A 23611-nucleotide genomic window follows, 5' to 3' on the forward strand; every position below is an offset into this window, starting at 1 on the left:
GGAGGGTATTTAAGGGTGTTCTCCAGGGTGTGCCAGCCCTGGCCTCCACCCTGCTTTCACAAGCACCCTCTCCGAAAGGAGCTTGTTGTTCTCGGTTGTGGAGTGTAATGAGCACCGTGAAGTTTCCTGGGGAAACTTGGGCTGTCAATGGACAGTGCAGGGACAGGGCCAGCTGTGCCAAGAACCTGGGGACAGACATGTCCCCTCCTCATGCCCAGGGCAAGAGGAGCCCGGCTCCGACATGAGCCCAGTCCAGCAACCCAGCTGGGCAGGGGAAGCTGGAAAGCAGGAGACATCTCTTTGGCCAGGGCTTTGAATGCTGTGTCCTGCAAGGGGCTGCGGCCCCACACTTTGTGGGAAACAACCGTGTTGGAAACCATTAGGATCAAACCTAAAACCAAGGAATATGCATGAGCTCCAAGTGCAGGTATTTGCTCTGGAGCTGCTGGTGCCTCTGGCAGCCCTCCCCATGCCCACAGACATCTTCCTCACCTCACCTGGGGCAGCCTTAGGCCTGAGCCCATCTCTTGGGCTCTGCCACACTGCACTGGTGCCACGGCTCAACTCTGGTCCCGCCCTGTGTCATGGAGGTGACCATGTTGGTCTTAGGACTTGGTGATCCTAAGTGGCATTTTTGGGCTTGGTCTTTCTTACCTGTGCAGGGAAATGTCCTGTGTCATTTGGGTATTGTCATGGCAGCACACCTTTTCACTGGCTCTTTGAAGGAAAGACAAGTTGAAAGAAAGGATCTCTGTCAGCATCAGCAACTGCTTGGGTGCTCCTAAGCAAAAAAGCACAGTTAGGGAGCGTGCAAACCCCAGCAGCCTGGCAGCCCCCAAATACCCACCACTGCCCAGTGCCTGACCCACAAAAGGCTCTGGTGGATGCCAAGCCAATAGATCCACTTGCCTCTGTCATCTGCTGGGATAAACTGGTCCCCATTGCACTGGAGTGACAGCAGTGTGAGCCACAGCACATTGTTCCCCACCTGTGTCCAACACAGACCCAAAGGCACCATTCAGACCCGGGGAAACTGAGGCTGGGAACTGGTTCATGGTGGGCAGCTGGTGCTGCCAGTCATCAGAGCAGGGACAGAGGGTTTGGGTGTAGTCACACGTGTGCATGAGGATGAGGGCGAATGAAGCAATCGTAACCTCACCTGAAAATTGGCCCTCATAGTCCAGGCCCTGCTCGCAGCAGGACTTGGTGGCAGTCTTTGTCTCCCGGTGGGCTGTGGGTCCTATCCTGCTCTCCCAGACCTGGTCCCGGCAGAGGGAGCTGTGACATCAGCCAAGCCACAGCTCTCCCTGCAGGACAGCAGCCCTGAGCTTTGGAGAGGGACCAAAGAAAACAGTGCCGGGGCCGCAGCGCTGCGCAGCCCTCATGGAAAACTCGCAGACTCAGCACGTCTGAGCGCTCCCCCTTTTGCCTGGAAATCGAGCCAAGAGTTATGCAGAACTTGTAATTTAAAATGCAAATGCACTGTTAGCTCTAAAATTACTTAAAAAGCGAAGCAGTTTGCATCTGTGCAGAAAGATCTCAGACCCTGAGTGCAGTGATGGTGCCTCGCTGATGCCCGAGCACCTCTGTATGCAGTGGAACAAGGTTGGGACCCTACACCTCTCCTGGTGGGGCTTCAGCCACTTAGGGGGCAGTAGGGCAGAGAAACACCTTGCAAAGAGTATTTCTAACTTGCAAAGAGTAATTTTCCTCCCCTACACCCACACACCCAGGGCAAGCACAGGCAGGGAGCAGCACAGCTTCACACCAAACAAATCCCCATCCTCCAAGCAGATAAACCACAGCCTCCACGTGTCCAAAGGGACAAGCATGGTCCAGATCCCAGCCTGTCCCAGGACCAGTGTAAAGGGATCATTCCTTATCATTTGCATCCCTGACATAAGGCTGATGAGCAGCACCAGTAACGACTTGCAGCATTTCTCTGATCTGGCAGCTTGCATCACAACCTGAAGAGGCACACTGCCAGCAACCTGTGGCAAGGGGCTATGGGGACATGACCAGGTCCCCATCCCACTGCTGCACCCCAGAAGCACTCGTGCCACCCAGGAGCCATCCATATATCACATCTGGAAGATGGTGCAGTGGAGCTGGGAGTTGAGGGCTCAGAGCGTGGGATGGTCAGCGAGAGCATGATGGGTGTGTGGGAACATCTAACACTGTGGTTCAGAGCAGTGGTTTGAGCATTGATGCATCAGGGATGCTTGGAAGAGGCTCTGGGCTGCAGCCCAGTGTTATGCTTTGTCCTGGGAAGGTCCTTGAGGCAGAAGTCAAGGTCTTTCACACAAAAACTGCTGATGCAGCTCGGTGCCCTTGAGAAATGTTGCATCTGTGAAACAACCGTTTGACCACTGGACAGCAACTACCAGCATGTTCAAACCACCATTTAATTTCGGATTGTTGCCCTCACAACAGCACAGAGCAGAATCACAGAGGTGCTGAGCACCTGCTGGCTGAAGTGGGGCTTGGTATGTCTCAAGCTGAACAGCCCCACACCACGGTAATGAGAACCCCCTCGCAAAAACACAGCACCAAACAAGGTGATGCTTCTCACCAAATGAGAACCTGGAGAGAGAACAGAACTACCCATCCCTCTGTTCCTCAAGCCCAAACACCAAAACAACCACGTGCTCAAGAAAGAGTAGATTGTAATTATTTATTTTGGGTCCCTTTGAAAATATCGTGTTATCTCCTTCCATTCATGGCTTCGTGTGGTCTCACAGCCTGTGACAGCAGTGTCCCAGCCATCTGTGCAGGTCACTTCTTCCTCCAGTGAGCGGCAGACCATGGTCCCTTCAAGGTTGGCAGGTTGGTGCTGCCTGGTCCGATCTCAGCAGTCGTCCCTCCGTACCAGGTACCGCCCGGGAGCATCGCACAGACAGGGAGCAGAGCAAGGGAGCAGTCCAGCAGGACTGGTGGGGATGGCTGTAGCTTTCAGCTGCCCCAGGAAGGGAGTCTCTGGCTTGTGTTTTCTGGCAACTTAGAACTGGGTTTGTTTCTCGAGCATTTAAAAAAAAAAAAAAAAAAAAAAAAGATGCTGAGGCTATCTGCAAAGGGAAAGAGAAAAATCTATCAGCACCCAGAGGATCCAAGACCGAGCTGTACTGAAAGCCTGTAAAAGCAGCACACAGGTATCTGAAGGGTGGGCAGCCCAAACAACACAGTGAATTACTGTGTCAGTGGACATAGGGACACCCACACCAATGCCTTCCTTCACTTCTAATCAGGCACATGGGCCTTCAACCCAACCCAACCAAACCCTGGAAACACCATGAAAGAGCAACAACTCCAACGCAGGTATGCAGTCTGAAGAGGTCTGAGTAAGATCTCAAGCATTTGGGGAAGGATTCCCAATGCTACCGGGCACGGCTGTCAGCCTGCTCCCACTGGGAATAGCAGTTGATTTCCTAATGTCTTCAAAAGGTGAAGAGTCAAGACAAGCCTGAGTGTGGTTGAAAATCTCAGCTACAGGGACAGAGAAGCATCAGACCACAGAGCAGTCTGCATTCATATCAGTTATGAAATGAAACAAGGGCTTCACGTCCTGCCCAGTCACATTAGGGCTGTTGAGTAATGAGCTAACGCTATTGCCACCTCTCCAAACTCTCATCCTTTCCACACAAGCAGGAATTTGCCCACACACAGAAGTGCTGAGGTTACCTGGACTCCTACTCTTCCAAGCGGGTTGAAAACAAGGCCTTACATTGTCCACATCTCCACCTGCTAAAGGGTTTAACCACTCAGAAGCCCCATCTCCTACTTACAGTTCAGTGTCTACAATGACATCTGGCTTCTCCAGAGTTTGTCGTCTCCTCTGGATGGCATCCACAATCTTTTTCCTGGGGCCCAGTGGGATATTGATGCTCTTCAGGTCATGGTCTGAACACAGCATGAGGGCCTCCAAGTCAATCTTTTCCTTCTTCAGGATGGAGATGAACTCAAACATGTGCAGGGAAGCCAGAAAAGTCTCCAAGGGGCTGGTGTCTGGTTCATCATCGTCGTCCAAGCCCAGCTCCACCTCGTCCCAGGGCAGCTCCTCCGCGTTCCTCTCCTGCAGGCTGTTGGCACTGCCAATGCTGTCGTTGAGACTTGGCGAGCGCTGCAGGCGGCTCCGCAGTTTGACGCCCATCCCGTCCGCGTTGTCCTCTCCCAGCGCGCCCCCGTCCTCCCGGCCGATCCCAAAAAGCCCGCTGCTGACGTAGTTGCGCCGGAACACCATGGTGCCCAGCCCGGGGCGGTTGAACAGGGACTCGTGGCCAGAGTCGGTGCTGACTTCCGAGTGGGCCGAGTCCATGTGCAAGCCCGGGTCACTTATGGCACGGGACACGGTGTCTTCATCCGTGAGGAACATGTCCCTGATATTGCGGCGAGTCCACTCCTTGGGGCTGGCGTACGTGCCCTGCTTCACAAACATGACGTCGTTGCCCAGCTGCAGACCGGACAGGGACCTCACGCTCTTCCTCCCGTCCTCGTAGATCTTGAATGTCCCGTCCACCTGCTTCTTCTTCTCCAGTTTCTTTTGTATTTTCGTCTTTCCCTTGGCTGTGCCGTGGATGGTGGCTTGTGAGTATGGCAGGGAGGTCACCATAGACATGTGCTGGAACTTCTTGCTTAAGGTGCTGCTTGAATAGCTGGAAAAGCTCATGGTGTCTGAATTGTCCGACATCTCCTTTCTGTACCGTTTCTCCATCCTTTCGTGGTGCTTCTTCTGCAGCTTCACACAGTCCTTAATCCTCCTCTCCGCGTCCCGAAAGGCCTTGTCCTTCAGTTTGCTCACCAGCTTGGGGTTGAGGCTGCTCTGCTTGGCAGCAATAGAGTCCAGGTACCGCACACACTCCATGTGTCCCTTCATGGCTGCCATGTCCAGCGGGGTGTGGTAGTCATTGTCCAGGCACCAGATGTTGGCCCCAAAGGAGATGAGGAAGGAAAGGCAGTTCAGGTGGCCGTTGGCTGCCGCCAAGTGGAGAGGGGTGTTCCCCCAGATGTCACATTTGTCTGGATCGCCCCTAAACAGCAAGAAAAACCAGTTAGCATTTAGGCATAGGTGACAGACTCCGCTGAGATATTCCCAGCTGTGCAGGGGCAAATCAGTACCAAGAATTGTTGACTCCCTGAAATGTGAAGCTACGCTCTTCTGACTCCCACAGCTTAATTTCAAAGGGCTTTTCTGGAGGGGTGTACCACTGACATGGAATCATTGTGCCTGACATGCAAACCTGTGGCAAGTCCTGTGACCTGAATTTAGGTCACAGGAAAAATATGCTCCTGCATCAAACCAACATTTGGAGGGAGGCAAGACAGCTTCTGAATAGCCCAGAACTGAAATATGGGCCTGATTCCAACTCAGGCCTTAAGCTTGTTATGAAATATCGAATTTCAAATGTCCCATTAAATTCTAGTCAGATTCTATCTTCAGATCTTGGCTTCATTTACATTCTGCATAGGGGCCTCCCAAAATGACACTCTGTACCCCACATCCTGGGTGGGACACCTTGGGGTCCCACTGTTGCAGTAGCACCACCATGAGATTCCTCAGCAATGGTTCTGAAACCCACCACCTGCTGCCCCTTCCCACCCTCCTGTTCCTTGGTGCCTGGGGAAACCTGGGGCTCAAGGGGCAGTAGAGAATAAGAGTGAATTTGCTGGCGTTGGCCTTGGTACGGGGGTTTTGTGGGGGATTTTGCTGTACTGTGCTTGGTCTCGGTTGCACGGCTTGGAGCACATCGGTATTAGCACATCCTGAGAATCCAGTTTCAGAGAAAGTAGAGATTAGGTTTCTGCACTCCTCAAGAGCTGGGCACTCGACTGCTGCCATTAGCATCTCTTCTCACACCGTGCCAGCCCCTGCCTCAGCAAGCTGCTGACAGGACACAACCGCTTGCCCACATCTCCTGCCTGCTGTGACAGGACGGACACAAACCTGGGATTCAAGGGAAGTCTGTCCTCCTGACATTCCTCTGTATTTGTGTTCAGGTGAAACAAGAGATAGTTCACACCCCTGCTGGCACCAGCCTTCTCCTGAGCGTGTGCTAATGATATGCAGCCAGCAGCAGTATCTGTCAACAAGGCACTCTCCCTCCGTGCACATGGATAAGGCAAAGCCTTTTATTAGGGCTGTGCAGCTCCACCACCCTCAAAAGTTACTCCTGTGGGTAGCAGGGCCCTGGCAGAGCTCTGGCTCAGCAGAGCTCCTGCCCATTTCTGTGCCACCCTTTTGCTGAGCTCCAGAGGAACCGAGCATTGTTTCTCGACCACAGAGACCTCAGCTCCAATCCATGGTGACACCAGGAGTGCAGAAGGCAAATCATAGAATATTTAGTGTTGGAAGTGACCCACAAGGATCATCAAGTCCAGCTCCTGAAACACACACTTGAGACCTTCAGCCTGTGTTACTTAACTCCTCCCTGCTTTAGAATCTGTGTCAACAAGAGCTGGGAGCAGCAGAGGCCAGAAACCTCTTCCAAATACCATGTACTCTGTGCTATGGCTTGTCTCACCTCAAAGGATCTGAAAGCTACTCCAGAAAAAGAGCAGGAGATCACAGGAGCAGAGGGATCTCTTTGCCCCACTGCTTTGCTCCTTCATCACTAGTGCCAACACACAAGCCCCGGGAACAGCCTTATTCAGGACATTCACCCCCACCCTGAAGGCAGGGACCCCACTGCCCACCCGGGACACTGCTGTCCAGGGAGCAGCAGAGCCAGAGCAGAGCCACCCAGATGATGTAGTACCGAGTTTGCAATCCTCAGGCTGTTCAGAAGTGTCCAGAGGTCAAACTGGAGATTATTTGGACCCAGAGCATGAGCTTCCTGCTTGTATTCCCTGAGAGCTGCTACAAAGTGCCCTCAGCTTTCCCTGTGGGAGCATAAGCAGTAACTCCACCATGCAGATGTTCTCACAACATTGAGAGAAACTAAATAAGTACAACCCTGAGCCCTCTGGCAGACTCAGTAAGTTGATCAATAGGTTCAGAACTGTGTAAGGGCCAAAAAGACCCACAAACCATGCAGGATTTCTGTGGCCAGTCTTTGACATCTCTCATAGAAGCAGAGAAGGGCTTCAAAGATGGGTGAGGAGGAGGAGGGCAGGAGATCACAGGGTTGAGGAGCCATGAATCCAAAAAAGGAGAGGAAGGAGCTGCCAGTGCTCCAGCAATGCTGAGTTTCAGGGAGTGGTAACTCCCCAGCCCTTGCCTCTACCCTCGTAGTGACATGTCCAGGCCGGGAAATGCATGGGGAGGATAAATATTTGATGAATTGCAAGAGAGGAGTAAATTATTGATGGAGCTGGATTTAAAGAGCCAGTGAAACTGGAACTACTGTGCTGGCAGTGGGACTGGAGTGCGTGAAGGGCTGTTGGTTTGTTTATGTGTGCTCTGAATGGGCCTGAGGTGTGGGCAGGTGAGCCAGGGCACCACGAGGGTCCCAACAGGTACTTGGACTCGTGATGTGGACAGTGACTGAAGAGTGGACTCTCTGCAAATAGTCTTGCTCCCTGAGCCAAGTGTGTGGATGCTCAAACTGTAAAGTACATCTTGAAGCCTGTTCTTGTGTCTGTCCAATTCAGGGGTCAGAGGGAAAATCCAGGCAGATCTTGTGGGATTCATATTTGAAGGTCTACTTTCATCAGAGAGTAAGTGAGGGAAAAAAGTAGCAAAACTAGCTTTCCTTGGACATTTCCAGTGTCTAGAAACAAGAGTATTAGAGCAAAAATTAGGTATCTCAGGGCCTTTGCCCTATAAATGTCTGCCGCAGGCGCTAAAAATGCATCAGAAGGAAAGAAGAACGGTGACTTGCAAAGTAGGGATGTTTGATCCAGCTCAGATAATAAACATGAGGCCCTCCCTCTGGCAGGTGTCTGTCTGAGCAAAACTTCACCTCCGGGGCGCTGCACATGGGGAGATGCTGACTGCAGGGTCCACTAAGTGGGAACGTATTTTAATAACAGGTGTAAAGTGTAGCACTTCTCGACTTCAAAGCGTTTTCGAGTGCTGAGTCAACTGTAATAATCATTATTAAAAACACTGTTAATTGGGCCCCTTAGGTGGACGTGTGCACCTCCTGAGTCACTGCGTTTGCACCATGACATGCATGCTCACTCCCTTCCTGCCGGTTTTCCCCCTCCACTTCTCCCATGGGATCCCAATTAGCCGGGGAATCCAGTGGCACTTACATATGTTGCTCCCTGGCTGCGTGTGTGGAGTTCCTCCAATAGCAATGGGCTGGCTCACCCTTGGCTCACGGGTGTGTGTGAGGAATCGGGCCGTGGGACCGGGAGCCAGATGGTAGCAGCGTGTCTCTGGCTCCCATGAAATGTTTTCATATGGAGGAAGAGGGGAAAAAGTAATAATTTGTGGCTTGAGGAACAATCCTCACTACTTTCAGCACAGCCAGTCAGGGCAATGACCCAAGCAAGGCATAGAAATGAGCAGAAAAGATAAAGTTTTGGACTCAGAGCAGAGCTTTGGGTTCTGTGTCCCATGTTTTGCCCAGGTGGTGGTAAGTCACGAATTCAGCTGTTCCCCAAGTTCAGATCCCCAAAAATCCAGCCCAGATGAGGGTCATCTCAGTGCTCTCTGCCTCTTGTCCCAGCGAACAGCCAGGCTGGCAGTAACTGTGACGGGTGATTGTTAGTGCTGTGGCAGTGCCCGGGGGCACGTCTGCTGGCTCAGCACCGTGCCCAGGGCTCACCCTCACTGCCAGCAGACAGCTCAGGTGCCGGAAGCAGTGGAGCTGCAAGAATGCTCCACCCTGCTCCTTCATCTTCCCATCAGGTCATTGCCCAGGGGAAGGTCCCCACCAACACACACACGCTGCTCCAGCCCTGTGGTGTGCAGAGGATGCACATCACCTTCACGTGTCTTGCTGCAACCTCCGCTGCAATCCTGCCCCAGCCAGGGTGACGTGATGCCCTGGAGCAGCCTGGCTGATGTCAGGAGCCACCGTCACCCCCAGACCACAGCTGAGCCACTCATCCCCTCTGCCACTGACACCTGAAGCATCCGCGACCCCCGTCTCTGTGAGAAGAGAGACTGAGGAGCACCTCTGCAAAGGAATGCTGGGTGACAGAGCTGAGTGTGGACCTGCAGACACATCCTCTCCTCTCCAGTGGTCTAATCCAAAGAAGTCTTGGTTGTTCCCCTGTGAGGCCCCCAGACCCGTTGTTAACTGGAGCTGGACCGGTGCCCGCCACTGCCCCAGCAGGTCATAACGAACCACGCTGAAGAATTACTGCCTCTGAAAAGCTGCAGTGCTAAATGCCAGCTAGCCTGCCTCTTCCCAGCCATCATGTTAATTGAGTTTGTTTTCCTCACTGGAGCCCAGCCAGAAGGAAGAAAAAGGCTTTTTGTTTGGTAGACAAGAAGGATGAGCCGCTGCTGATCCCTCTGTCCCAAAGCCTCCCTCCCTCCCCTTGCAAAGGGGGCACGGGGCACGGACACATCACCAGGCTGGTATGGACAGAGCAATAAGCTGCTTCATTACCCTTTCCCCGTGCGTTGAGGCAACAAGTTCTCCTCAAGGATCTATCAACTGATTTATTATATTTTCTTTGCCCCTCTCCATTTCAGCCCAACACCACAGTCTGCTGAACACAGCACATGGATGAGTCTCCTCTGCTGATGACAGAGCCTAGGTAACCCCAAGTGTCCATCAGCCTGGCATGACCATCAGAGCCATGATTTTGGCCCCCTCAGCCCCCTCCCACAGCCCTGCTTCTCTGGGTGCCTCTGGCCACCCTCACTAGGACATTTCTTAACAGCCTGGCCCCAGCACTCAATCTCCCAGGCTTGTCTGGGCACAGGTACCATTACCCACTTCTGGCAAGGAGATTTTGGTGTTTCTGGATGCCTCGGGACTCTCCCATAACTCTTCTGTGCTTTTACATCCTCCTGGAATCCAGCTGGAGGTTCACCAGCCCCCTCAGACCATGAAGTACCCCTGCATGGAGCCAGCCCAGCTCCAGAGCCTCCACTCCACACCATGGTCCCACACTTCCCTGTCTCACAGTGCAGGGTTCTCTGTACCAAAGGAGGAATATTTTGGCAGCAGAGGCCAGGGAGAAATTCCCTGACATTTTGGGATACTGAGGGATCCTCCCTCTTGCCTCCCAGCTGTGATAGTGCAGGGGTGATAGTAACATATACAACACAGCATTAAGTTTAATCTCTGAACAAGACTCAAACACCGTGGCACATCCTCCTAAGCACTGAGGGCAGAAAGTTACAGCATGACAGGGTTCTGCCCTCAGGCTCTCCTGGGTCCTGCACAATTTCACCTCTCTGGCACCCCTGTCCCCAGGCTGGGGCTTTCCTGCCTCTCCTGCTCCAGGGAGCAGGGACGTGCCTGCCTCCACACCGAGCACTTCGCTGGTCTCTTTGTGGCCCTGGGCAAGGATCTGACACATGGAGATGAATGCACGGATACAAACACATCCTGCAGTCCCACAGCTGCACACTTTGCTCCACTATCCATCATGTAAAGGGCACTGGGCTTTTGCCAGGCTATTTTCCTTGTCAGGAACAAATGTATATTAGGCTGTTAATTAAACAGCAGCCAAGCTGCACTCAGACACGACTGAGCCCACAAGGACCTTTTAATCCAATGTGAATTTATAAAGCAGCCCTTGGGCTTTGTGGGGAGGCAGAAACTGCTGGCTTGGATGGGGATTGACAAGGCAGGTAGTGGTGCTGCAGGGTGCCCTGTGATGTAGGTGAGCAATATAAGGAGATACAGCGATATAAAGAGATTATAAAGTCAGTCTGAACGGCTTTGCCTTTCTGGAGGAGTGTTCATTCACAGCATGGGCCTTTTAGATCAACATTTTGGCCATCAAAGAGTCTTTGGAACCATTTCTACTTCAGGATCTCATGCCCAGAGCTCTCCTGCCCTTGTCTCTCTGTCCCTGGATGGCAACTCCTCTCCCAGCCAGGATCTCAAGGAAAGTTTCTGCTGGGCACAACCTCTCCTGGAAGAAGCACAGTGAGCCCCACAGCCCCTACCCAGGGAAGCATCACAGGGCTCTCAGCCCGGGACCATCTCAGGATGCTCCACTCGGAGCGAAGTTTTGCTCTGTCCCCTCTGGACTCTGAAATAATCTTTTCCTGACCACACTCCTATTGCATCAGGTGCTCAAGGACTTCTCAAAACAACTCTATACACAGCCTTTCTTACCCCAGGATCTGAAAGGAAATGCTTTATAATTGAAGGACAGCAAAGGGTGGAGGAGTTCTGCCTTTAAGCGCAGCTGGGGAGCTGGCTGAAGGTTTTGGACAAGAAAACCAGAGTTTCAGGAGATGCCAGAAGCCCAGGAACAGGCACAGGGTGATCAGATGCAAGAGCTGCTAACACAGCCCAGGCTGGACACAGAAAGTCCCTGCATGAGAGCTGACAGCCCCATCAAACCCTGTCCCAACATGGAGAAGCAAAGCCCTTCCAAGGAGGCACAATGGACATCCAGGCTGCTGACCTCCCTCAGCACCATTCCTCAGCATCACAGAGACATGAATCAAAATCAGCACTGCCACTGATCTCTCAGCACAAGGCAGAGGCCACCCCACCTTGGATGTGTTTAGATGAGGTGCTCAGAAATGCTACCAGAGTGGAAGGAAGCGCTGACCTTGGGGTTTGGTAAGAACAGGAGGGCCATGCACTGCTCAAGGGTAGTTCCCCTAACACCAAAGTGTAAATCCCACCAGTCTGACAGATTTCCTCAGTCCCACTCCCTCCTCTCTACCACGTCCACTCTTACAGAGCCAGAAACCCTAAGATTTAGCAGCTGAGGGTGAGGTACAGAGAGACACACCTGCCTTGAGCAGCCCCTATGGGGAAAACTGGGCTTAAAGAAATCTGCTCTTGGAAAACCTGCTCCTGAATTTTCTGGGCTCCAGGTGCACAACAGGCTGCCCAGGGGTCCCATACTGAGACCTTGCTTTGGGTAAAACAGACAAGAGTCACCCTCTGCCAGCTGGCACTGCACACATCTCCCTGTGAGCATTCTTGGGACAGAAGGAGCAGTTATTCTCTCTGCCCCCCCATTTGAAAGGGTTTTTTTCATGGCAGTGCTCCAGGGTGCTTGTCTTTACAGGACCTGTAAAGGACCATGAGGCACTTGTAGGGGGAACCCCTCCCCACCCGGGGAGCTGAAACAGGGCTGAGGGCAGGAGTGGTTATAGGGTCAGAGGAGCTGGGGAGACAGAAAGCAGTTATCAGGAGCTCTGGATTAGACTCAAAGCACCACAAGCATAGAAAAATAACAGCAGGGAGGATGGGAGCAGGGGTTTTACAGACAGGATCCATCATTTTTTGGGGCACACTGACCTGCGAGCAGGGAAGGGGGAAAGATGGGGGTCCCAGCTACTCCACCCCCCAGACCAGCACCGTGCACTCGCCCACACTCACCCTCTGCTGACAATGAGGCGCAGGGCGTCCAGGTTGCCGTGGTAGGCAGCCCATAGGGTCGGGGTCATGCCATCCTCGTCCGGCGAGTTCAGGTCCTTCTTGGTGGCTTCCTTCAGCAGGTCCAGGTAGCCGTCCCGGGCGGCCCGGTGGTACTGGTCATTCATGGTGAGGAGCAGTCCCCGGGCGAGCACATGGGTGCCCAGGGGGTTCAGAGGACGGGCATGGATGTGGGGCAGGGGGAGCTGCCAGGAGGGCCCCGCTCGCCTCGCACAGCTCCGCAGTACCAGGACACCTGAGAAGTCCCGGCCGGGGAGGCAGGAGCTGTTCCAAGCTCAGCCAGCCAGGCTCTACAGCGCTTCCCCTGGGTCCTAAGCATCCTCCAGCCCCGACGGCTCTTTGTAACACACACCAGCTCCACGGCGCATTAAAAGCTCCAATTAGGCGGCATCGCTGCGTCGGGCTCAGCCCAGAACTTGGGCACAGGGTCACGCAGTGACAACTTGCTAGGTCTGCACGTCCCCAGAGCAGAGCAGGCTGCCAGAAAGGCTCACAGGTTTTATCCTGCCTGATACCCTTCCATGCCCCTCTCCATAACTAACCCATCTCAAGGGAGGGGCAGCAGCAGCCACAGGAGCAGGAGTGGGTCTCTATCTATCTATCTATCTATCTATCCATCTATCTATCTATCTATCTATCTATCTATCTATCTATCTATCTATCTATCCATATATATATATATCCCTACTGCCACTAGGAAGACAACAGCAGACCCAGTCACCATCCCTATCCCCCTTCTACCCTGCCTACACCACACAGAATCCTGCTTTCCAGGGAATTGCACAACAAACAGCACAACAGGAATCCTTGATAAACCAAAGGAACTTGCATAGGCTGGAAAAATCCCCTTCCTCACCCTGTTTTCCTCTCTGGAGACTAAAACAACACCAAGCCCACTCCTGTCTGGAACTCAGTGCTTCACTACAATGTTCATGGGGGTGCAGTGTGGCCTCTGCTGTCTTTTATGCTGACACAGAATTCCTGGCTAGGTGAGACTCTCGGAGAGCTGGATAACCCCAGGCAATGCCTCCAGCGCAGTATTGTTGGGCCCAGGGCACCCTCTGCTGTCTGGAAAGATGGAGCCAAGCCTGGATAATGACCAAAGCACACAGTTGTCCCAGCACATTGCACCCAAGGGTGAATCGGTGAATGGTATCCCCTGGGATACGCTGTCGTGAGGGAGGAATTTCCTGCCCCTCTCTTTTTCATTTTGCCTGTCATGTCCTGGCTCTGGGAATGGGAGATCTGCAGGGCTGGAAAAAAATGCCCCAGGACAGGAGGGTGGCCCTAAAGCTGTGCCAGGTGCACCCACACAAGCTGCAGTGATTAACCCCTGGGTGACAGACACAGAGTGACTGTCCTGGCTGCCTGGGGACACCTGTAAGTGTCCCAGGCAGGGTCTGCTGCTCCCCAGGCAGGGTTTGCTCACCTCAGCAGGTTTGTTTGTGCCAGCTCAGCCTCCCCAGGTGAGTCCTGATGGATGTAGTAGCCACGGAGGAATTTGTCACCGGGATCCTTCCAGGTGAAAAAGCAGCACAGTAACATCTGCAATTCATTACCAGGGTTATTTAATGATTCTTGTATTATTACTAATGAAGTTAGTTATGCTGTTGTCGTGAAACGAGTGTTCTAAGGTCACTGCTGGGGTACTGGGAGCATTGCCCAAGGCAGTAAACACTCTTTCCTCTGTTACTGGTTGTTAAGGACAAAAGAGGGAGGATAAACCAGTGCATTTAGCCCGAGGGGTCTCTGAACCTCTGCCTTCTGCAAAACATGATTATCCACTCAGTTTTACTTCAGGGAGGCCTGGATTCCCCTGGGAAAGGCTGCAGACTGAGAAAAGTTCAACCACTCATCCCAAAAGGAAGCCCTAAGGATCAGCAGAGGCCAGGCAGGGCAGACCCAGTGCTGGTGGCAGCACGGGAGGGACTCATGGAGATCTCCCTGGGCTGTGTGTGGATCCTGAGCTCTCCTTCACAGCCTGCACGGCTCAGTTTGGTGCTGTCCCTGAAGTGCTGAAAGGAGCGCTGTGGTGAGCAGGCAGCAAGGTGAGCAGGACTGAGAAAACACACAGCAAATGGGCTCTGTGCTGGGCCCTAGGGGGGAAAGTGGCAGGGACATCTCCAAAAGAGGCATCTCCAGGGATTAAAACTCATCCCCATCCACTCAGAACTGCCCTGGGCCCCCCCCCATCTCCTCCATGAAACACAAGCTGGCATGAAAGAGACCTTGAGCAGCTGTCACCTCACCTGGCAAAAGCTTGAATCTGATCTGCACTGTGGTTTATAACATGACTTCCTCCTTGGAAGGAGTTAAGCGCCTGAGAAAGGGCCAGAGAAAGGTGGTCCCACCCTGAAAAATCAAAGTCAGTGCGTCAGCAAAGTCGAACATGAATTGTGATCCCCAAATCCTGCCCTTTTCTAGAGCTCAGCCTTCCTCATTTTTGCCATCATGGGTGAGAAAGGATTACATTACCCTTGGCACTGAACAGACACAAATGCAAATTTCTTCCTTTTCCTCAAAAACGTTCCAGGCCTAGAGCAGACTGATTTGAATAAGACAGGGCGAGGCACAATGTTTATTTTGCTCAGTTAAGCAGAAAGCCAAGCACCAAATCATCAGCGAAGATAAGTTCGTCATCTAAACCATCTTCTCTCAAGGGAAGAGATCTGATGGATGTGGGGAGATGGGTTTGATGGGGTGGCTTTGCTCTCTGGTGACCGTGACCTTGCGACCGAGCGGTCCGTACCATGCTTAGCAGTGTTGTCAGCTCATGCTCTCATTGGGTAAATAACCCTTATCTCCTCATCTTTGTCCAGCTTCCCCAAAATCAGCTATTGCACAAAATGGATCACATGAGTTTCTCTGAGAAGCCCATGAAGCCCTGCTGTCAGCTCCAGACATGGTATAAAGCACAGACATATCCCAACCCAAGGGTATAAATTCTTTGAGTGACCAAGCTGCAGCTACAGGGAAACTCCTCAGCCTGGCAAGAGCAGAGATTTGGATCCCAGGCAGCAAAACAGGTTGGTGAAATGTCTTTGTTTCAGGCTTTTCATTGAGAATCAATGAACTTCCAAACTTAGCAAGGGCAAGGGGCTTTAGAGGGTGTGACAGCAGAGATAGCTCACACCCTTCCTGCAGGAACTGGTAAAAATTATGATGTGATGGTCCAAAGATTCCCGGGGGTTTCTTACCTTTTTCTTGTCCTGTTCATCAGCCAGGAAGTTTAACAGCTTCTCGGAATGTCTAGTATTTGGCATTTGGAAATCAAAACCACACTGGCTGTTTGCCCCAGGGTATTCTGATCCTGTGAGCGCTTTTTGTTGCTTTTCCAATATCTTGCATCAATAAACATGTAAATGTGATATGTCATCAATTAGAAACGCTTTGCTAAACAGACCTGTGATCTCCCCGAGCAAAAGCATCTTAAGCAAGAGCAGCCTTCAGGGAACCAGGAAAGGAAGGGTTGAGAATGAGCTCATCCCTTGTCTTGCGGGCCCTGTCTCAGCTTTCCCTGTTCCTCTGATACGTTCTCTCCTCCTCATCACATGTCCTGCTTTGGTCCAGCCCTGGACTGTTACAAATAAGCTGTCACTTCTCATTCATGGGACTCTCCTGCCAACAGCATTGACCCTCAGACAGAGCGCTGGCTGAACCATGACCGAAGAGCCCAGGCGGAAGGACAGCGAGATCGGACACCCCAACTCCAGCATGGGCTGCGGACACAAGGACGACAAAGCCAGCCTGGCTTTGAGCCAGATAGCATCTTTCAGCCACCAGGCCCCCTCCACTCCCGCCTCCAAGGAAGTGTGGAAAAAGGGCGGCCGCATGTTCTCCATCCTGCTGGCCGTGCACTTGGCCCTGCTGGCCTGCACGCTGGTGAGCAGCGGGGCCTTCGAGAAGATCGCCGTGCACGACTACGACGTCTTCTTCCTGCTGACTGTCATGATGCTGATAGTCATCATATGGATCATCTTCTACCTCGCCGGCACCTCCCGGTGCCCAGGTGCCATCCTCTGCAAGGACTCCCACGCTGGGCCCATCTGGCTGAGAGGTAGGAGCTCTCGGGGGCTGGGGTTGGAGGGGAGGTACAGGGTGGAGAGGTCATGGGAACAACAATTATTATAATGGAAGCAGCAACCACGTGGGCACAGTCCCCTCCTGCTCTGGGGCATGGCACCATGCCCTGCTTCAGGTCAGCTCCTGCTCCCTGCACTGGATTCACTGCCAGGTCTCCCTGTATCTGCAAGGGCTCTTGGGACTTTACACCAGGATCCTTCCCAGCCCAGGATCCCTCTCAGCTTTTGTCAGAGCTGTTAACCCCAGAGTACAGGGTTGATTGAAAATCCATTCCAGCCAACATTTTTGTACAATTCTGTTGGCACCATGATAATTTGGGTGCTGGGGAAGGATAAACAGTGATAGAAGCAAAAGCTCTCCATGACAGCAGTTCCTCTACTTCCTCTCATCTACCTGCATTAGCCCATGTGTTCACACATCTGTCCAACCACAGATATTTTTGTTCCTTCAACAGGAGGCCTGATTCTATTTGCCATTTTCAGCCTTGTCATGGATGTGTTCAAAATAGGATATTACTCAAGCTTCTACAGCTGCCTGTCCGCGATCAAAATCATCTACCCCATCGTGCAGGCAATATTCGTCGTGGTCCAGGTGAGATGGCTCTGCTCAGTCTCAGGGAGGGGTAGAGAGGCACAGGCACCAGTGGAAGGAGCTCTGATCTCATGGACTAGTTCAACTGCCCCCACAGCAAATGCAGAGGCTTAACTCAGCCCCCACCCAGCCCACATCTTCTCCCTCCCTGTGGCAACTCACTTTAAGGCATTGACTTAAACTCGTTCCCATCCTGTGACATTTTGACTTGTCACAAACTGTAAGCAGCCCCAATCCAGCCAGGCCTCCTTTCCCATGAAGAACAGAGGAGAAGGACAGTCAGGGCAGGGGTTGCCTTGCAGTTTGAGGTCCTACAGAGGACCTTCTGCTCTGGGACAGTGCCAAGGAGGGACAATTTAGACAGGAACAAGGAGTGGCCATGGGAAAAGCAATGGCAGTGGGAGCAAAGAAAGAACATCCAGAAAATTGCCAGGATTATGGGCTCCTAGGCTGGGCCCAGATGGACACAAGCAAAAGAGGCTCCTCTCTCAGGATGATGTGCTTTGCTTTCTTGTTTTATTGGAAATAACAACTCCTTTTCTTGCCCCTGCCAGACGTATTTCCTGTGGGTCTCTGCCAAAGACTGCATCCACGTGCACCTGAACGTTACCAGGTGAGCACTTGAACCCCACCAGCCCAGGAGATCTGAACCACCACAGACTCTCTCTCTCACACACAGCTAGGATGCAAAGAGGAAATAATCTCATCTCCCTTAATGCTGCCCAAAACTAAACCTGCTCAGTGTCTCCAGCTGGCCTCAGATCCCAGCTCAAACAGCTGAGGTTAATGACCTGTGGATCTATTAGGGTTGGGATTCAATTCAAGAATACAAGCATTACTCAAAGCAGATAGCATTAAATAAATAATCATCATTAAATAAAATTATTCATAGCTGACTTTTGCTTCCCTAGGGAAGATAATGATTCAGTGGGCAAGCTTCAGGCTAACATAAGGTCTAGTCCACTTTTGCAAGACTGGATCTACTGGAGACCAATCCAGATCTATTAATTCACGATTGAGAAGCTCTTCTAAAGCCAACCACAGGAATCAGGCTTTGCAAATTCTCATGAACAGGGGTAAAAAGTAGGAAGAGAGGAGAGTGAGGGCAGCAAAGCAAGGGTCAGGATGAGAGCAACATGGCCCAGAGCCACTGCTTTAATCTCAAGAACCTTCTCCTCCTTCTGCAGGTGTGGCTTGATGCTGACATTGACTACAAACCTGGCAGTGTGGATGTCAGCAGTGACAGACGAGTCTGTTCACAAAGCACATTCAAAGCTGAAGAAGAACATGACAGAGGAAATCTTCAGGTGGCTCCTGAAAGGTAATCTGGCCATTTGTGAAGTCATCTGGTCCAGGGAAGGACTCAGTGAGGTAGAATTGTTCAACAGGTCAGGTTTTATCCCTTCCTGGAGGGTCTGTCTAGAGCTGGAGGTGCCTTTGGCAGAGCTGGTATGTTCAAAGCCAGGTCTGGATGTTCACTTCTTAACCTGTATCACAGAGGAGTCAGAAAGGTGGAAGATCCTGTACAAATGGGGTGGGAATGAAGAAGGGAAAGAGGGAAAAAAAGGAGATTTAACCTATAAATTAACTTTAAAAAAACCACATGAGCACCAGAAAGCTGAAGTTGAAATGTCCTTGTTTTCAAAGTGGTCACATATTCTTCTCTCATTGGTCTTGTTTTTTATTGACCCTGAGCATCCAGTTCTTCAGGGCTGCTAATGAGTGTTGGCTCCTTGTTTTAATTCCACTGCATCTGTCTGGCTTTATCTTGTTCCAGTGGGAATGAGAAGTAGCTCAGTTGAAGAATGCAATTGCAACAGCCAAATCTGCCAGATCTTCAAGAATGGCTACTTTTGGCTGTACCCCTTTAACATTGAGTACAGTCTCTTTGCCTCTGCCATGGTCTACGTCATGTGGAAGAACGTTGGACGCTTCATAGACCACCACTCCCACCACATTCAACGCCTGAAGTTCAGGCTCTTCCGAAGGACCTTCTTTGTAGGCATCATGTTGGGCCTCGTCGTTCTGGTGAGTGGGCTGGGAGTCCTCATTCTTTATGAGGTGCAGGTAAACTCCAACACTGAGTCCAGCAAGAAGAGCCAAGCACTCACCATGTACTACATCTTCAACATTGTTTGTCTGAGCCTGATGTCCCTTGTCTGCATCGGTGGCTCTGTCATCTACCGCTTTGACAAGAGGGACATGGACCGGCACAAGAACCCCACCAGGACCCTGGACGTGGCCCTGCTGATGGGGGCAGCCCTGGGGCAATACGCCATTTCCTACTACTCCATCGTGGCCATCGTGGCCAGCACACCAAGGGACGCTATCAGCGCGCTCAACCTCACCTACGCCCTCCTGATGATCGCCCAGCACACCTTCCAGAACATCTTCATCATCGAAGGCCTTCACCGGCAGCCCCCCAAGGAAGACTACAAGCATGACTCCCACCAGAAGGATCTCTACGGGCTCACCTTCGTCAACATCAACGCAGTGTCCCTCCGAGTGCCCGACACTGGCAGCACCCTGGCCCCCAGCGCTGCCTCTGGCACTGAAGCCGTGTGTCCTTCTGACCTCGTGCGGTCCCTCACCGCCCCCAGGAAGATGAACTGGAGGAGGAAGTTCTTGAGGGAGATCTCCATGTTCCTCCTGCTGAGCAACGTCATAGTGAGTACATGCAGCGAGAAGGGTTTGTAGGGGGGAGGGAGAGGGGAGCAAGCACAAGGGAGAAGGGTCTGTGAAGGAAAGGATGTGCCCCAGGGGAAAACAGTCCTGTCTGTGCCTCTGCTGTACAGAGAGCACACTTAGTTATATTTATAAGTTGTCATTCCTTTGTCCCTTAAAAAAAAAAGCAACTGCCCTGAAGTTAAGACATTTTAGGCTACACCAATAGACCTGTCACTTACTGGCAGAATGTCAGACACAGGAGGTGGGTACAAGAGAAGAATCAGTTTCAGTATTTCTATTGTGTATCAGTGGATAGATAGAATAGCTTATTGAAAGCGATAAAATACATTAAGACCTTCCCTTCACTCCCAGAGAAAGGATGTAAAGTGACAAATACCTGGGGTACAGTCTTGGTTTTCCTGAGGAATGGCAGCACACCTCTTCTCAAAACTCAGGCTTGGGAGCCCAGCCACTGATCCCAGTTGCTGTGAAGAGAAGCTGCTCACTGACAACCTCAGCTGGGGTTTCACGAGCAGTAAGGGGACTGTAGTTCCCTGCCAAAGAAGTGTAGGATTACAGCTGCATCTGCAAAGAAGCCAAGCATGTTATGTCTCTAGACACCAAGTCCCCAGCTCATCAGTCACATCCTGTCCTCACACTGATTTTGCACAGAAACTCAGAGGATGAGCTGACAACCCCATGCAAGCAGACTCACGTGCTGGCTGAGCTTCTGAGCCAAACATACCTGGCCTGGAGAGACCAAGCTGCTCCCAGCTCAGCCCTTCCCACATTTGTTCCATCCACAGAGGCGGCACAGGCCAGGTCCATGCTAACACACAGCACACTCAAGTTCTTACCCAGTGAGTGCTTCAGCCCTTGGTCCAAGCCTGTCTCTGAGCATGAATCAAAACTGGTCTTAGGGTGCAGCACCAGATTGTACTTGATCTTCATGCAGAGATTGGCTCCTGGCTCAGGTCCCGTGCTCGGAAGGTCCCTCTTTTCCCGCCCCTGGGTAGCTGTGGTTGCAGGTGCTTTGCTGTGCCTCACACCTTTCTCACCATGGTGTTATTCCCATTTCCTCCAACAGCTCTGGATCATGCCAGCGTTTGGTGCCCGGCCCCAGTTTGACAATGACACAGAACTGAACTTCTATGGCGATTCCATGTGGCCGGCCATCGTGGACATTTGCCTGCCCTTTGGAATCTTCTACCGAATGCACGCGGTGGCCAGTTTGCTGGAGGTCTACATCGTGTCCTAAAGAACTCCCTCGCAAGGAAGATGAGATCCTCCTCAAGCAACCCACCTTCCTGCTACCCCAGGGCTGGGAGACTGCCCAGATGTCCCGAGGGGTCCCCAGCAGTGTTGGGGCGTTTATGAACTGTCAGTGAAGATCATCCAAACATAGTCCAGATTTTATTTTTGCTACTTGTGTGTGGATGTGCCTGTGTGCGTCTGAAGTTCTTAAAACTTTAAGCAGATAAAAAAAGGAAGGTGTCCAAAGCAGGATCATGGTGATTAACCTCGGTTCATGCAGAGACTCACCTTCCTTTGTAAAGCCTGTTCACTCCATGCCACTGATGAACTCTCCAGAGGGTACTCAGCACCCTTGGGCAGTTGGATCCTGCCTGTACACAGAGATCCAGAGGGTACGAGGGGCTGACACAGACCTGGAAGGCACAGAAAGGGAAAACACTTCATCTTCTGGTACGGCCAGTCGGAAATCACTCCCCTGCAGAGATGTGAAAAACAAACTGGTGACCACCAAAGGCTTTGGGAATCATTTTAATCTTTCCTCTCTGTATCACCCATGGATATGGGCCCTCTTGACTCTTCTCTCTACCAGTCTCTGCTGTTTTCCTTCCTCTCCAGGGAGGCATCACTGCAGCCTCCTCTTCTTCAGGAGAGCTCTGTGTGTGGTCCTGGGCTGGCCCTGATGTGGGATTGCTCTAGCACACTTTCTTTCTCAGCTTTTCTGAATCAGGGCTCAATAATCATAAAGATGATGTGGGCAATACAGTCTGGGGGATGATAAAGAGATTTGTCTCTTTTTTTCCTCTTTTTTTTTTTTTCTTTTTTAAATAGATAATGATTTTTTTAAAATATATGAACATTTTTGTACGCAGTTATTTATTGATTTTCACTGTAACACTGAACTCCTGAAGGGACCCTACAACACAGATATCAATGCAATGCCATGGCCAATTTGATCTCCCATGCCCTGAAGGGATGCTGGTGCTGCACCCTCAAGCATGTGTGTGCTTTGAGGCTGTGAGCACAGCCCAGCACCCAGACCCTGGGGCCCTGACACAGGTTTCTGGGTGCCTGCAGCCCTCCATGAACCACTGCATGATTGAGGGGGCTTTCAGAGCAGGAATCCTGGGCTGCAGGAAGCTGAAATGGGCCTCTCTGCTGTACCCAGCATCCAAGGAGAGCCTCAGAAAGCCCACGCAGCCAGGTCAGGAGAGTGATGCCAAAATGGCACAGCTGAGCTCTGTCTGCACCCTGGGACATGAGGGTTTAACTGTTCCAATAAATGGTTTATTGTTCCATCAGGGTTTATCGTTCCAACAAAAAACACTGCAGAGGTGGCAGTAATCATCAAGCCCTCCCCTACGGACGTGTGTTCATCTGCCAGAGAGAAAACAATAAATGGAAATCATGGTACTTGAAATGGAGTGGTGCAATTTTCCACCTGACAGCCCAGGCTGACGCGTTTCAAACCACCTTCCCCTCCAAACCCAGATCACTAAACCAGCAGGGACCAGTGCCTCTGGCTGGTCTGACCCCAGTGTACGTACCTGCCAGCAGCCTTTCCCTGGGGTGGGCAGAAGAGGGGGTAAACCCCAGTTCCCCCTGCCCCCAGAGGGCTGCACCAATCCAGCATCTCCAGGTGGGACAATCATTCCCGTGACCAGCCCAGAGGTCTCTCCCAGCCCCACCGGCCCTGGAAAGGCCTGGTTCTATTTTTAACATTGATCTGGTAAAGATTAAATCTCTCTCTGGAAACTTCACCTTTCATAAAACAAAAGCCTTATTATTCTGTGGCTCCCGCAGCTGAAATTCAGTCAGAGAAGAGACGCAAGCGGTGCGCAGACGTCAGTGCCACGTACAGCCCCACACATTGTCTGAGCCCGAGCTGCTGAGCTCACACAGGGGCAGAAAACACTCTTAATCACCTGCTCTCTTCCTGGGGGGCACAGCAGGTTTCCTCCTACGTGCTCTTCCTGCTCTCTGGTCCCAGGTTCCCAGGGATGGGTGCACTGGGTCACGCAGGGCAGACTCTGAACTGCTCTTTTGTCCTGGACAGGGACTGTAGGGGCATTTCTGGGGCTAAATAAACTCAGGATGGGTGTATGGAGAACCCCTAGACAGCCCAAGCAGCACTGGGACAGGCAATAATCCCAAATCAACAGCTCCAGAGCAGTGGGTCAGCTGGACCACAACACCCAACCACAAACAATCATACTGGGGTAAACCAAAATGCTCTGGGGACAGCAGCAGCTCTGCAAGGATCCCTGGCTAACCTGAGGCATCTCCAGGCTGCAAGTGTGGGGATGGCAGGGACTTCCAGCCAAGGGCTGAATTCTTCTTCTGCCCTCCAGCCACAAACACACATCCTGGGGAGAGGCAGTAGACTGGGAAACAGCCAGTAAACCCTATCTATATACCCAGAAAAGGGGTAGATAGAGGGAGATAGATAGATAGATAGATAAAGTCAGAGTACACAAGTCAAAAAAAAAAAAAAAAAAAAAAGAAAAAAAAAAAACCAAAGCCTAAAAATCCAAATCCTAAGAAAA

At 51.8% G+C, this 23611-nt stretch overlaps 2 protein-coding genes across 2 annotated transcripts; one reads left to right on the forward strand and one right to left on the reverse strand.

Annotated features, from left to right (window-relative positions):
* Positions 1-3778: 3778 nt before the first annotated feature.
* Positions 3779-12616, reverse strand: USH1G (USH1 protein network component sans). The gene is made up of 2 exons (XM_050319252.1): positions 12417-12616; positions 3779-5024 (listed from the first exon to the last, which is right to left on the reverse strand). Exons 1-2 carry the CDS (start codon positions 12578-12580, stop codon positions 3779-3781), a joined length of 1410 nt encoding a protein of 469 aa, XP_050175209.1. The 5' UTR covers positions 12581-12616.
* Positions 12617-15354: 2738 nt separating this feature from the next.
* On the forward strand, positions 15355-21072 carry OTOP2 (otopetrin 2). Its single transcript, XM_050319250.1, has 7 exons — positions 15355-15499; positions 16102-16530; positions 17011-17147; positions 17702-17760; positions 18335-18468; positions 18925-19814; positions 20902-21072. Exons 2-7 carry the CDS (start codon positions 16134-16136, stop codon positions 21070-21072), a joined length of 1788 nt encoding a protein of 595 aa, XP_050175207.1. The 5' UTR covers positions 15355-15499; positions 16102-16133.
* The last annotated feature ends 2539 nt before the right edge of the window (positions 21073-23611 follow it).

The sequence above is a fragment of the Myiozetetes cayanensis genome, unplaced genomic scaffold (genome assembly GCF_022539395.1).
Source record: "Myiozetetes cayanensis isolate MyiCay16 unplaced genomic scaffold, myiCay2020 scf22, whole genome shotgun sequence".
NCBI classification, from domain to species: domain Eukaryota; kingdom Metazoa; phylum Chordata; class Aves; order Passeriformes; family Tyrannidae; genus Myiozetetes; species Myiozetetes cayanensis.